We start from the raw sequence: 14811 nt of genomic DNA on the forward strand, positions 1-14811 counted from the left end.
ACGAAGATATATACCATATTGCTTATAGATGCTATAAACAGAATGCAGTTCGACTCCACTCCCCAGGACTAGTTATTCATCACTGACATGCTTAATAATATATTATCTTATGTTGGTTATAATTAGATATTGTTTTGATGAGTTTTATTTAACCATTAGATCTACATTTCCCTGAAAGTAACAACCTTTATTTGACCAGTTTTTGATTAACCAAGACCCACAGTTCAAGCAAACATACAATACATATTTTCCCAACATAAATGTTTTTGTGGGTTGTGTAGCCATGCCTTGGTCTATAATTGAGTGAGACTTACAGGATGAGCTGCACTATGAGTTTACTTTTATTTTTGCATTGAATGTTTTAATACAATGTTATTATACCTGGAGAAATCATAGCCTACATGACAATATTAAGGGAGCAATGTACTCATCTTCCCCTGAGGAACCTGGATGGGTGTGGAAGGGTTTCTCCATTTCACTTTGCTTTCTCATTATGCTTGGGAGATGAATTCTCAATTTGGCTCATCCAGCTGGAGACACCACTCCACATGTGAAGAGTCTGTATAGTCATATTCAAGTCAGCATCCAGAGCCACACATGGATACATTTGTGAACCTGCTCTTTGAAAATAAAGAAGGAAAGTAGGTTTGATGGGAAAAGTCACATATCTTACACTCCATCTTCCACATTGCCCAGGATAGAAAAGTTTTCAAGCTTTCTATCAACAACTAAGCACACTAAATCCACATACATATTATGTACTATCTCATCCCCCAATAAGTACGTCTTTGCAAAGGCATAGAAATGATGCTTTTTGCTGTGTGATTTCTAATATTTTATTATATTACCATGTATCGCCCACAGGTAGTTAGTAGGTTCCAAGTTCCCAAATATTTAGTGAATATACACATATTTAAGGCTGCTGAATGAAACCTTGGCAATTCAAAGTGGAGAAATAGAGGGGAGGCAAGGAGAGGGACTGCATGAGACTGTCATGGCAGATGGCACAAACAGCTTGAGACCAAGGCTTGCAAACCTGAGGGTGTCGTGCTTGCCCCACTGTCTCCCAGGTCTCTGGCATCTACAAGATTTGGTTTTGAAGTTTCAAGGCTGCTATTGAACAGTATAGTGTGACTGTCAGGAAATAAAGTTTAATTCAAGAATATGGATAAAGTTCTGGTCTTTTCAGAACAAACTTGTCCTAAACCCAAACACTGTAACAACTAAAGAAAAGGAAATAATTAAAGAGGTACTGTACTTTAGTTTTCCTCAGGATTCTCAGGAACAAACAATTCATTAATGACCTCTGTTGCCTCATAGAGATTAGATGATCCATGGACAGCATTTTTCAAAGTACTTTGTCCAAATCTGGCTCGGATAGAGTCTGGGGACAATAGTTTTGCTTCCTCTGGGTCTGTGGGACCCATCAATCGTCTCCAGTCTGAAACAGCATTCCACTTGGTCAGGACCATGACCAAAGATGGACCCCTGCAAATAACAATGCTTTCAGAAGACTTGGGCTATTTACAACTGTACAGATTGCATACATGGCTAAAGACAGAATGCAACGGCTTCAACCTGAGAGCTTGTCTTTATTCTTTGTCCTTATTAGTGAGATTTTGTGTTTTCTTTTTTTCTTTAATTTCTCCCCCTTCCAACAGGTTTTTGTGTGTGTGTGCTAGAAAAATGCTGTAGTTTAATTGTAGGGATATGTGCCAGGCATGGTTCCAAGTACTTTCTAAGTGTCAATTATTTAGCCCTCAAAACAAACTTATTATCCTCATTTTACAGATAAGGAAACTATGGCACAGATAGAATATGTTGGTAAGCAGGAATTTAAACCAAGATAACCTCTATATCTAATGTGATGACCTAAAGAAACAGAGGAAGGAGAGATGGACGTGAGGGAGGGATGGAGAGAAGAAGGAGAGAGAGGAAGCTATGGAGGAAAGAAAGGAGGTAGGAAAAAAGATGAACCCCAAATATTAACAGGGTGTCTCTTCATGGAGTTACATGGAATGCTTTAATTAAATATTTTTCAAAGTTTCTACAATGAACATTTACTATTTTATAATGCAAAGAACTATGCATCAGAAACTTACTCGGATAACATTTCCAATATATTTTTATAAAAGTGTTTTTGTTTTATTTTAAAATAAATTTTGCCTGCTTGTTCTTCATTTAGCAGCATTTCCTTCATCTGTGTTATTTCAAATCCATTCTCTTTAATGAGCTTGAAGATCTCCTCTAGGGAAAACATATATTTGCTAATCATACAGATTGCCTTTACTTTTGCTTCATATTCAAGTAGACTGAAATAACTAAGGAATGTGACAGTTATCTTTGCATACTGTGATTTAAAACCAAAACCATGCTAAACTAAACTGAACTTAAAAAGTACCAGACATTCAGAATTTTAATATGCTAATGTAGATGTTCGAGCTCTGAGATACATCTTTCCAGAAACCACTGGAAACATCTACTAGAGTATAACAGTGGGAGAGAAGGGGGACTGCTCCTATGCTAAAAGTGAAGACATGTTTTCATCTCTGTGCTACAAATGCCAAGGAACTTCTTGCTAGATATGGACTGACAGGGAGCGCCAATCTGAACTCTTCTCCCTGAAGTAGTGGGGTACCATTGAGGGAATTAAATAAAATAAGTCTTGTCAAAATCTCACCAACAGCCTAAAGGTTGAGGGCTACATTCTGGAGATAAAGGTGTTCACTGCATTATTATTTCAACTTGTCTGTAGTTTGAAATTTTTCACTAAATTTGGAGAAAATGTATACATTGGCTTTTATTTTTAAATATTTACCTCTTTGTTCATGTGTTACATGAGGTTTAATCAGTCCTAAAACTTTTTGAGGAGGAAAGAAATACTCTATTTCCTTTTCAGCAGCTTCTAAGGAAACACTTCCATACAACTGGTTGATAGGTAAACTTTCCATTGCAAAGTGTACACATAAACTTTGGAAAAGAAATCAAGTTAAAAACTGTTGTAGCATAACATGACATAATAAAACATATCACAATGTAACACCATATAAGTTGTTCAAAAGTTATGAAGCAACAGCAACTCACCCTGATCTAGGCATTGTGCAAAGGAAGTTACTACAGAGTGGCTTGGGACATGCTACTTCCTTCCAAGGACACAATAGTTATTAGGAAGAAAGGACAGGAACATTTAAATAATCCTGATAGTGGATGTTGACACGTAACTGAATGAAGGAATGGATGACCTGGTGCAGTGACAAAGCACAGAATATAGAATCCTGGTTGCACTGCTTGCTAGCTATGGGACAGTGAGCAATTACTTAACTTCTCTGTGCTTAGTTGTCTCAAATATAAATAGAATTAAAAAACCCGTTTTGGAAGGTGATTTTGAGAATGTAATCAGCTGATGTATTTGAAATATATGGCACATATTAAGCTCTTAATAACTATTCCTGTCCTTCTTTCACTACTAAATATTATCAAGCACTAGAAATGGCATTTGACTCTATACCAAACTATAAACTTTAAATCCATGAGACACTACAGTAGAACCTTCCCCCCGCCATAGCAACAGAAGACGAGCCTATAGGACAGTAAAACGACAGGAGCGATGGTGATGAGCTGGACAACGCATGTCAGGTTAGACAATGTATTCTGGTTCTGCTTCTATATGATAGGTGAATATATACATCGCTTAAATCAATTGTTCCTTGATATTTTTTTAGTTGCCATTTTTTCTATCTATGTACATTTCAATAGAGGAGATGCTCACTGCCCACTGCATTTTCTGTCTGTGACACAGAGTCCTGAGCAGCCCCCAACCCCCAAAATTCAGCCATAGTGAATAATGTCCCTTCCTGCTAAGACAGTGACATCACTGGAAACTTGGCTTCCTGTCCTCAGCTTCAAGACCTTCTTTTTGCCTCTCTGGTTTAAGTGATCCATTCAGATTTCCTTTTCACCTCATCCAAACTGACCTTCCCACTCAGGCCTTGGTTGTTCTCACACCTCTAATTTGGACAAATTTGCAGCCTAAACCTTGGAGCCTGTGCTTGCCAGGAATGGAGGATGTGCACACTGAATGGTGAAAACAGCCTAAATCACCAGCAGCACTTACTCCATTCAATGCAGAGAACTACATTCAGCCCCTCTGTTATGCTATTAGACACAATTTTTGGAAAACATCTGTGTACATGTGCATGTGTGCGTGCATGTGTGCGTGCATGTGTGCGTGCATGTGTGTGTGTGCATGTGTGTGTGTGTGTAAGTATATAATAGAAGAGTTTCTATATTTATCTGTTATGCAGGTGCCCGTATTTCAAATTAAGCAACGTAGATTGCAGGATCTTATACCCAGGTGCAGAAAAGGGACAGAGCTCTGTAGAAAGTTTTCTAAAAAAACCTGAAAGACCTGGGTGGAGCCAAGGAAACTGGAAAAGTGGGAACCAGTAGAAAATAACATTCAGGATTAGTTGTGAACTTGTGGCAACAGAGAGATCATAAGGCTCTGGAGGAGAAACCTTACTATAATAGTGGGGTGGAGAGAACTCAGTGCCTTCACCTACAGAAAATGGCTTTGTGCTGGTACACTACCTCCATACTTGGAACCACAATTTCTAGAAGAGTGTGCCTGTTGTGTTGATAGGAGTTCCTCTCTTTAATGCTATGCTTTGTATTCTATGCTACATTTCATTAAGAGGTTCTGTGGCACTTGGCTCACACCATTTACAGTGTCCAATCCACATTATCCTTGATAGTTACTTTCTGGCTAAATAAGGGATAGAGCGTGTCCATTCAAGACAAGTCAGATTCAAGATATCCTACCCAATAGAAACCATTTCAGCTTTTATGTAAGTAATGTTTTGTAAGTACTGTTTATTGTGTAAACATGTGTCAAGCTTGCTCTGTCTGATAGAGCATCTCTATTCTTGCTCACTTAAAGGGAAGGCCTTTCTTTCCCTGAGTTGAATCCTATCCTGCAATTGGCACAAAGAATTCAAGTGAATTGCAATTCAGTTAGTTCAATCAGCTATATCCCAAGAATGGAGACAGTATTCCCATCCTTCTGGTGATAGCAAGCCTGATGGTTAAGATAAAAAAATACTTACAGAGTGCCCCCTATGTGCCAGGTAACATGCCATGTTTTGAGCTGATTACAAAGTTTAGGTGATATCTAAGATTCATCAGTAAACTAACTTAAAAATGGTTCCTCCCAAATTATAGACTACATATTTAATTAGTCATCATTGTCTTAAAATGCTTATGATCAACTAAAGAACCTGCAGCTGTCATCATACCCTTCTCAAGAGAATTTCTCTGAAATGGTGGATAGGGCAGGTATTTCTGCCAAGAGATGGCCTTTTGGATAGGTATCCACCACTTATTTCCCAGCTCCAAACCAAGCAACCCACACTTCCTCTTGAAAAGCCTGGGCCATGTTCAGGCTGCCACTGGGTAGTCCACTCCTGACACAGGAAAAGTAGCTATCCTGAGACCCTCCCATGGACTAGAGCTGTTTCCTATATCCTATATATCCAAAAAGGTATTATAATGGCTCCCATGAAAAAAGTTTGGGACTCATAATATGAATCCTACCTCTCTGGAAGATATTCTTTAGCTTCTTCAACAGTGTTTGGTCCAATTAACTCTTTCCAATGTTGTAAACCATTGTCTCTTAATAAAACAAGGGCTAGAGATGGACCACTGTTAGAAAAGCAAAAAACAAAGTCAATGAAAGTATGGCTCAATAGCTAATTATATATATATATATAATATAATATATATATATAATATATAATATATATATATTATAAGTGCTTATGTTAAATTGACTACAAAAAGTCAAAATAATCCTTTTATCCAGAGTCTGAAGTTAATTCCCATGGGTGGATTCTTAAGAGCGAATTTATGAATAGATGGAAGCACAGAAATGAAAGGAGAAGGGACTTGATTCTGAAAGAGTGGCTCCTCTATTGTTCCCATTCTCCTGCTGATTTATGTACCCTTGCTGGATTTCTGTCCCAGCTGCTATTTCACTCATCTTCTAGAAGCCTGATAGATTTCTAGCACCTTATTCTTTTCATTGAACTAAAGATCTTTAGGATTACCAAAGTCCTCGAGAGTCAGTCAGTTCTCTGCTTAGACTTGATGATGTTGAACACCCTGGATTTCTGGCATTCAACTCAACTGAACTCCAGCAACTTCACCTGGGACCTTTCCATTGTTCCAATAACATTCCAGGAAGACCAGAGAAGAATAGTTGAGTAGAGAATCAACAAAGGAGAGAGATTGGCAAAGGAGCAGACTCAGCACATGTTTACAGAATTGAGAGAACTGGCAACTTGAACAGAAAGAAGGGTTAACAGAAGATTTAAATGATTCAAAAACAAATCAGACTGTACTTTCTACACCTAAAATCTACTGGTGTAAATTTACCTGGTCATGTTTTCTATAAGATTTTCAAAATAATCTTTATTTTCATATTCCTTGCATAGTGTTTGAGCTTCTTCTTTTGTTAATACTATTTGTCTTTGCATCAGTATTTTAAAGCCTTCATCTTGAATGATATTCAAAACATCCTCTAAATAAAAGTCACATAATAAGTTTTAAATTGCTAGATTATTGGTTACATGCATAATATAAAATGTATTATCATAAGGGCATATAATATATTTTACTCTAATATAAAGTTTTAAAATTTGCAAAAATAGTGCATTAGATTTTAATTTAAAGTGAGCAATATCCTCAAGATATCAAATTATGATGCTATTTCCAATTTTTTATGTCATATACACACAAACACACAGCAGTATCTCATTAGCAAACATTTTCTATAGTATAGTCTTTGTCTCGCAGACTGGAATCAAGGCAAGGCTATCCCCTCTCACCACTTCTATTCAACATCATATCGGAAAACCTAGATAGTGAAATAACATAAGAAAAGGAAATAAAGTGTATATAAAAGGGAAGGAGGAAATAAAACTGTATTTGTTCACAAATGACATGACTGTCAATGTAGAAAATCCCTAAAAAACAATAAAACTCCTAGAACTAATAAAAGATTATTATTATAGCATATTTGCAGGTTACTTTTTTTTAAGATTTTATTGGGGAATTGGGTCAGGGAAACAACGCTGGGGAATCAGGGGAAAGAGAACAGACAAGTTGCTGTCCGTTTGTTCTTCAGTCTAGTTGTGGAGGACATTGCTTCACTGGCCCATGTTGGTATTATCATTGCACTCTTCCCGGGTGAGGCTGATCAGTCGCCGACCTCTGGATGGCTGTTCACAGTGGTTCTTGGCAGCTCATGCAGGCTGCCGGCTGCTCATGTTGGCTGCCAGCCACACACAGTAGCTTATGGCAGCCCACTGCAGCAGGGGCTGCAGCCTACACCATCGCTGGCGACTCACGGCAGCCCAGCTCCAGGTCGAGCTGTTCTTCACCATCTTAGCTGCAGAGGGCAGTGTCACTGGCCCTCATGTGGGATGTGAACCAGGGCCTTGTGGCTCAGAGCTGGCATCCCAAGCCAGCTCTTAACCAACATGCTATTCTGCCGACCCTGCAGGTTACTATTAATATACAAAAGTCAATGACTTTCCTATATATCAACAATGAATATTGGAATTTGAAATTTAAAACAATAGCATTTACATTAGCACACAAAAAATGAAATACATGAGTAGAAATCAAACAAAATATGTACAAAACCTGAATGAGCAATATTACAAAACTCTGGTGAAAGGAAAAAAGGATCTAAATAAATGGGAACATATTCATTGCTCATGGATAGGAAGACTCAAAATTGTTAAGATATCAATTCTTCCTAACTTGAAATCTAGGTTCTACACAATCCCAATCAAAAGCCCAGCAAGTTACTTTGTGAATATGGATATTGACAAATGGATTCTAAAGTTTATATGGAAAGGCAAAACCCCAGAATAACCAGCTCAATATTGAAAGAGAAAAACAATGTTGGAGGACTGGTACTACCCACTTCAAGACTTACTATAAAACAATACAACAGTAATCAAGACAGTGTGGGATAGGCAAGAGAATAGACATATATAACAATGAAACAGAATAGAGAACCCAAAAGTAGACCCACACAAATATAGTCAATTGGTCTGTGACAAACAAGTGAAGGTAATACTGTAGGACAATGATAGCCTTTTCCACAAATGGTGCTAGAAGAACTGGACATACACATGGAAAAAAATAATCTAGACACAGATCTTATACCATTCACAAAAAATAACTCAAATGGGTTATAGATCTAATTTTAATATACCAAACTATAATCTTTCAAAGGCAAAAGAGAAGAAAATCTAGGTGACCTGGGTTTGGCAATGATTTTTCAGTTTAAACACTAAAAGAACAATCCAAAAAGAAAAAAAATAAATCTAAGTTGGACTATATTAAAAATAAAAACTTTTCAATGAAAGACACTGTAAAAAACACAGAGCCAAAAACCTAGAAACATATTTACAAACCACATATATATAAAGGACTTGTATTCACAATATACAAAGAGCTCTTATAACTCAACAAGAAGTTAAAAAAAAAAACCTCAAGAAATGGGCAAAAAATCTGAAGAGACCCCTCACCAAAGAAAGAGAAATTAACATATGAAAAGATGCTCAGCATCATCTGTCATTAAGGAATTGTAAATTAAGACAACTATGAAATACCATTTTATCCTTATTAGAATAGGAAAAAAATCTAAACAACCACCTGTTGGCAAGGATGTAGAGCCAAAGAAACTCAATTGCCGTGTGGAATGGAAAATGGTACAGCCACTTTGGAAAACATTTAGACATTTTCTTACAAAGCTAAATGTAGTTTAAACATATGACCTAGTATTTACACTCTTAGGTATTTACCCAATTGAATTAAAAAACTTATGTCTACACATGCAAAAAAATCATATATTAATGCCTATAATAGCTTTATTCATAATAGTCAAAAACTGGAAAAAAAACAAGATGCCCTTCAGTACGTAACTGGGTAAACTTTGGTACATCCATACAATGGAATATTATTCGGTGATAAAAATAAATGAGCTATCAAACCACAAAAAGACATTGAGGAACCTGAAAAACATATTGTTAAGTATAATAAAAGAAATCAAGTCTGAAAAGGCTACATACTGTATGATTCCAACTATATGACATTCTGAAAAAGGCAAAACTATAGAGACGAAAAAAAAATCATGGTTGCCTGGGGTTAGGAGGGAGGAAGGGAAAAGTGAATAGGTGAAGCACAAGAGATTTTTAGGGCAGTGATTCTATTTTGTATGGTTCTATAAAGGGGACATGTAACATTATGCCCTGGTAAAAACCATGAGTACAAAGCAAAGAGTGAAACCTAATGTAAGCTGTGGACTTTAGTTAATAACAATGTACCAATATTGATTCATTAATTGTAAAAATATGTCACAATAATATAAGATGTTAATGGGAGAAACTGTTAGGCAGGCATAGGGGAACTCTGTACTATCTTTGTTAATTTTTTTGTAAATCTACAGCTATTCTAAATTATAACATCTATTCACTTAAAAATATGTATATATTTAAAAAGATGTTAAAAGGCAAACAGAACATTCCAATGAAAAAAACTCAAGGCCCAGATAGTTTTATGAAAAATTCCAGTAACGATTTAAGTAAGATGTAATATCAATTGTATACTATATTTTACAGAAAATAGAAGAGTAGTGACTACTTCTCATCTCATTTTATGAGGCCTGCATTACACTGATACCAAAACCAGATAAAGCATTACAATAAAAGAAAACAAATAGCCCTCATGAATATAAGTATAAAAGTCTTCAATAAAATATTTAAAATTAAATTCAGAATTATGTAAATTGGACAATATACAACAACTAAGTGTGGTTTATCTAGAGAATGCAAGGCTGGTTCAACATTCAAAAATCAAAGCAATTGCTATATTATCAAACTCTAGAAAAAAATATAATCATATCAATAGACACAGAAAAAAAAAATTGAGATAATACAACATCTATTCATGATAAAAAAAAAAAACAACACCAAACTAGGAATAGTTAATTGTAAAACACTGAATGCTTTCTCTATAAAGTCAGGAACAGGCAAATGTTTCTACTCTCACCTTTCCTATTCAACATCACACAAGAAGTTCTAACTAGTGAGTCAAACAAGGGAAGCAAAAATAAATAAGTAAGTAAGTAAGTAAATAAATAAATAATATACAAATTGGAAAGGAAGAGATAAAACTATCTTGATTTGTCAATGATATTATTGTCTACATCTATGGTCCTTGGCCAAGATTTTTGTCCCCCAAGGGTGCCTTTGACAATGTCTGAAGATATTTTTGGTTGTCACAGCTGGGAGTGGGGGGGGATGCTCCTGACATCTAGTGAGTAGAGGCTATAGGTGTTGTAAACTTTTTACAATACACATGATACAACCTCTCTCAAAAAAGAATTATCTAGCTCCAAATGTAACTAGGCCTGAGGTTGAGAAATCTTGGTCTATATAAAATTTCCCAAGGAGACAACATCAAAGCTTCCAGAACTAAATAAGTTCAATAAGTCAAAGAATACAAGGTCAATACACAAATATCATTGTATTTTCATACACTAGGTATGAGAAAGAATTCATGCTGTGAATTTATGGTTTGTGTTCCTACTCTGCCATGTTCACTCTGCTATGTGAATATGGGATGAAGTTAAAAATAACCTTTTACGTGCCAGGTACTTTATGCTTCTCACTTTAATCTTTTGAATTTTACACATGAAGAAATAGACTTGGAAAAATATATTTTTCAAATCACACTATTAAAAGAGGTTGATCGAAGTTTTGAATTAAGGCATTTCACACATGAAAGCTTCCAATCTTTATGTAATAATTCCTGCGATGTTAAAATCTACTCTAACAAATTCATAGGTTAGAAAATACTTTGTAAACTCTTAACAAAAATGTTTTATTCATTATTATTGAGATATTAGTAAAATAAAATTAACAAAATTTCTTACTTTAGATACTTTGTCTTCAAAGATAAATTTAAAATAATATTTTTAATATAATTATACTAGGGTTTATTCAAATCCCATGTATAAAATACTTAAACAATTTAAACTTTATTTATTACCTTTTTTTCCTTGAAAGAGATCTGGTCGAAGTAATGCCATTATCCTTTCTAATTTTACGTTTTTCATACTTCTAAAATCAGGGAAGAAGATGTCAATAAGCTTATTAACATTTACTATATTCTCTTCAATATCACAAAACTCAGATAGATGTTGTCTTTCCATATATTCTTGTAAACTGTTGAAATCCAAAATATAATTTAAGATTATTAGAAGTGAAGTTTAATAACCCATGCAAAAAAATTAAAACTGATATGTTCACAAGTAATTTGGGGTTTACTAAAACAAATAAAAAATTAATTATACATGAAGATGTTTCTTGAAATCTGAATCTGCATTGTCCTAGTGAACTCTGCTCCCTCCACCCTGGTGACTCCTTGGGACCCCACCTCAGCCAACTCGCATACTGCCTGAGGCTCTTTCAGGTGGCTAAGCCTTACATGAGCCTGCAGGCAATGGCAGGCCTCAGAGTGCCCTGGGATTTTTGCTGAGCTGCCCCAGGCCTGGTACTGGTGGCTTTAGTTCACAGCATGCCCTCTCCCCACACACCTCCAGGACAACCAAAGGCAGTGGCAACACAATTGCTTTGTAGCTCTACTAGGTGGCTCCTGGCTGGTGACAGTCAGCAGCTGATCTTGGCCTCCACAGGAGACCCTCCCCAATAGCTCCAGAATCAATACACACAGCGGCCAGCTTCAGACCACAACAGAGCACCACCCAATTAGCCTCACAAGCAGCACACTAAAAGGATGGTCCAAGCAGGCACCAGAGCCCACTGGGATGAATTCTGCTCCATGGGGTCAGCACCACACAGCAGCTCCATACGTTGGCCATGGCCAATCCTCACTGCTAGTTAGCCTAAGGGTCAATCCAACCCATTGATGTGCTAACAGTAATCAAGCCTTAACTACAACAGGAGAATACACACAACACAAACAAGGGACACTCTTAGAGCACCCAGCTCAGGTGATTAGGAAGATGTGTCACTGGTCCCCACAAGACACCTACTATATAAGGCTACTCTGCCAAGACTGGAGGATGTAGCACATCTACCTAATACATAGAAACAAGCAGGGAGACAGCCAAAAGGGGTGGAGGGGGGAGACAAAGAAACATGTCCCAAATGAAAGAACAGGATAAAACTCCAGAAAAAAACTAAATGAAATAGAAATGAGCAATCTACCAGATACAAAGGTAAAAACACTGGTTAGAAGGATGATCAAAGAATTTAGTGAGAACTTCAGCAAAAAGATAGTAAGCATTAAAAAGAACATAAAAACCATGAAAAAGAACCAGTTAGAAATGAAGAATACAGAAACTTGTAGGGATCCAAGATGGCAGAATAGATAAATGCTGTGCTTGCCTCATCCTGTGAGCACATCAGAATTACAACAAAATTATAGAGCAGTCAGCATGGTGACCATCTGAAGTCTAGCTGAACAAAAGTTATATAACTAGGGATATAAAGAAGTCATGCTGAGACTGGCAGGTGGGGCGGAGACACGAAACAGGCTGGCCCCAAACCTCCATGTGGCAGATGAAAATTAGAGGGATATCTCAGCCACAGAGGTTCCCCACAGAGGAGCCCCACGCCAGCTTCCCAGCCCAGAGTACTGGTGCCAGGAAAAAGAGCTCCTACAACATCTGGTTGTGAAAAACAGTGAGGATTCTGACTATCCAGGTGGGAAAGAAGGAGGTGGGAAACTCAGGCATCCTCTTAAAGGTCCTGTGCAGGCACTCACACTGTGCTCTAGCGGAAGAATGGTGACTGTGGGGGTATCGGAGACATACAGTGAAAGACAGGCATGTAACTAAGGGGTGAGGACTGGCTGATAGTCTCCATTTTTCCTGTGTAGGGCCCTCCTCCCATGCAGCCAGCAGGTAGGTGCTATCTTTCCTGTGTTGAGCCCACCTCCACAGGCCAAATCTGAATCTGATTGGCCTGGTATGCTCTGCTGTTCCACCCTGCTGACTCAATGAGACTCAGCCTCATCTAACTTGTATACCCCCAGAGGCTTTATCAGCTGCTGAACCTTACAGGAGCTGGCAGGTGGAGCAGGCCTCAGAGTATCCTGGATTTTTGCAGAGCTAGTACAGACCCATTACTGGAGGCAGCCATCCACAGTTTGCAGTGTGGCCTCTCCCACATGCCTCCAGGTACAGCACAGGCAGTGACCAATTGTGGATTGCTTTGTACTTCCTAGCACATACTTCCTGGCCAGTCACATGCATTGGGTGACCTGGGCCTGCACAAGAACCCCTCCCAAGAGGCCCTGGAACCAACACACTGGGAAGTTGGCTTCACACCACAGCAGAGCACAACCCAATTACCCCCACAAGCAGCACACCCAAAGAGTGGTCTCAAACAGGCACCAGAGCCCACTGGGGTAAACTCCACTCCATGGAATAAGCTCCCATGCATAGCAGCCCATAAGCTGTGGGCATGGCCAAATCCCACAGTCATTAAGCCTGGGGCTCAATACTACCCACTGACATGCCAACAGAAATCAAGGCTCACCTATAACAGGTAGGCACACATAACCCACACAAGGGACACTCTTGGAGCACCCAGCTCAAGTTACCAAGGAGACTGTGCCACTGGGCCCCATCAGACTGCTACTACATAAGCTCACCCAACATGACTGGGCAACATAGCAGCCTTACCTAATACATAGAAACAAAAACAGAAGCAGCCAACATGAAGAAACAAAAAAATACATCCCAAATGAAAGAACAGAAGGAAACCCCAGAAAAAGAACTAAACAAAATGGTAGCAAGCAATTTACCAAATACAGAATTCAAAACAATGGTTTTAAGGATGCTCAAGGAACTTAGTGAGAACTTCAGTAAAGAGATATTATAGCAAGCATAAAAAAGGACATAAAATCCATAAAAAAAGAACCAGTCAGAAATGAATAACACAATAACTGAAATGAAGAATGCACTAGAAGGAATCACCACTAGACTAGATGAAACAGAGGATCAAATCAATGATATGGAAGGCAAGGTAGCAGAAAATACCCAATCCGAACAGTGAGAGGAAAAAGGTGCCCCCCAAAATGAGGAGTTTAAGGAGCTTCTGGGACAACATCAAGCATACCAACAGTCACATCATAGGGATACCAGAAGAAGAAAGAGAGCAAGGAATTGAAAACCTATTGGAAGAAATAATGATGGAAAACTTCCCAAACCTGGCAAAGCAAATAGACACACAAGCCCAGGAAGCACAGACAGTCCCAAACAAGATGAACTCAGATAGGCCCACACCAAGACGTATCATAATGAAAATGTCAAATGTTAAAGATGAAGAGAATCTTAAAAGCAGCAAGAGAAAGCAGTTAGTTTCCAAAAGGGAGGTCCCATAAACCTGTCAGCTGATTTCTCAACAGAAACTTTGCAGGCCAAAAGGAATTGGCATGAAATATTCAAAGTGATGAAAAGTAAGGACCTAAAAGCAAGATTACTCTACCAAACAAAACTATCATTTAGTATTAAAGGACAGATAAAGAGCTTCCCAGACAAGAAAAAGTTAAAGGAGTTCATCATCATCAAACCAGTGTTGCAAGAAATCTTAGAGGGATTTCGTATATATATTTACATTGAAAGTAATCGTTGATAGATATGCAGTTATTGTCATTTCAATATATATATATATATATATATATATATATATATAATACACACACACA

The 14811-nt window shown here is 37.7% G+C and overlaps 1 protein-coding gene across 1 annotated transcript in view; it reads right to left on the reverse strand.

Annotated features, from left to right (window-relative positions):
• Positions 1-339: 339 nt before the first annotated feature.
• NME8 (NME/NM23 family member 8) overlaps positions 340-14811 on the reverse strand; it is a 53891-nt gene continuing 39419 nt past the window's right edge. The window contains exons 11-17 of the mRNA XM_019631053.1: positions 11125-11300; positions 6433-6577; positions 5593-5700; positions 2819-2970; positions 2103-2247; positions 1259-1488; positions 340-620 (exon numbers count right to left, since the gene is read on the reverse strand). Coding sequence (XP_019486598.1) covers positions 1260-1488; positions 2103-2247; positions 2819-2970; positions 5593-5700; positions 6433-6577; positions 11125-11300 — 955 coding nt within the window. The 3' untranslated portion in view covers positions 340-620; position 1259. The remainder of the gene's footprint in view (positions 621-1258; positions 1489-2102; positions 2248-2818; positions 2971-5592; positions 5701-6432; positions 6578-11124; positions 11301-14811) is intronic.

The sequence above is a fragment of the Hipposideros armiger genome, unplaced genomic scaffold (assembly GCF_001890085.2).
Source record: "Hipposideros armiger isolate ML-2016 unplaced genomic scaffold, ASM189008v1 scaffold_981, whole genome shotgun sequence".
Taxonomy (NCBI): Eukaryota; Metazoa; Chordata; class Mammalia; order Chiroptera; family Hipposideridae; genus Hipposideros; species Hipposideros armiger.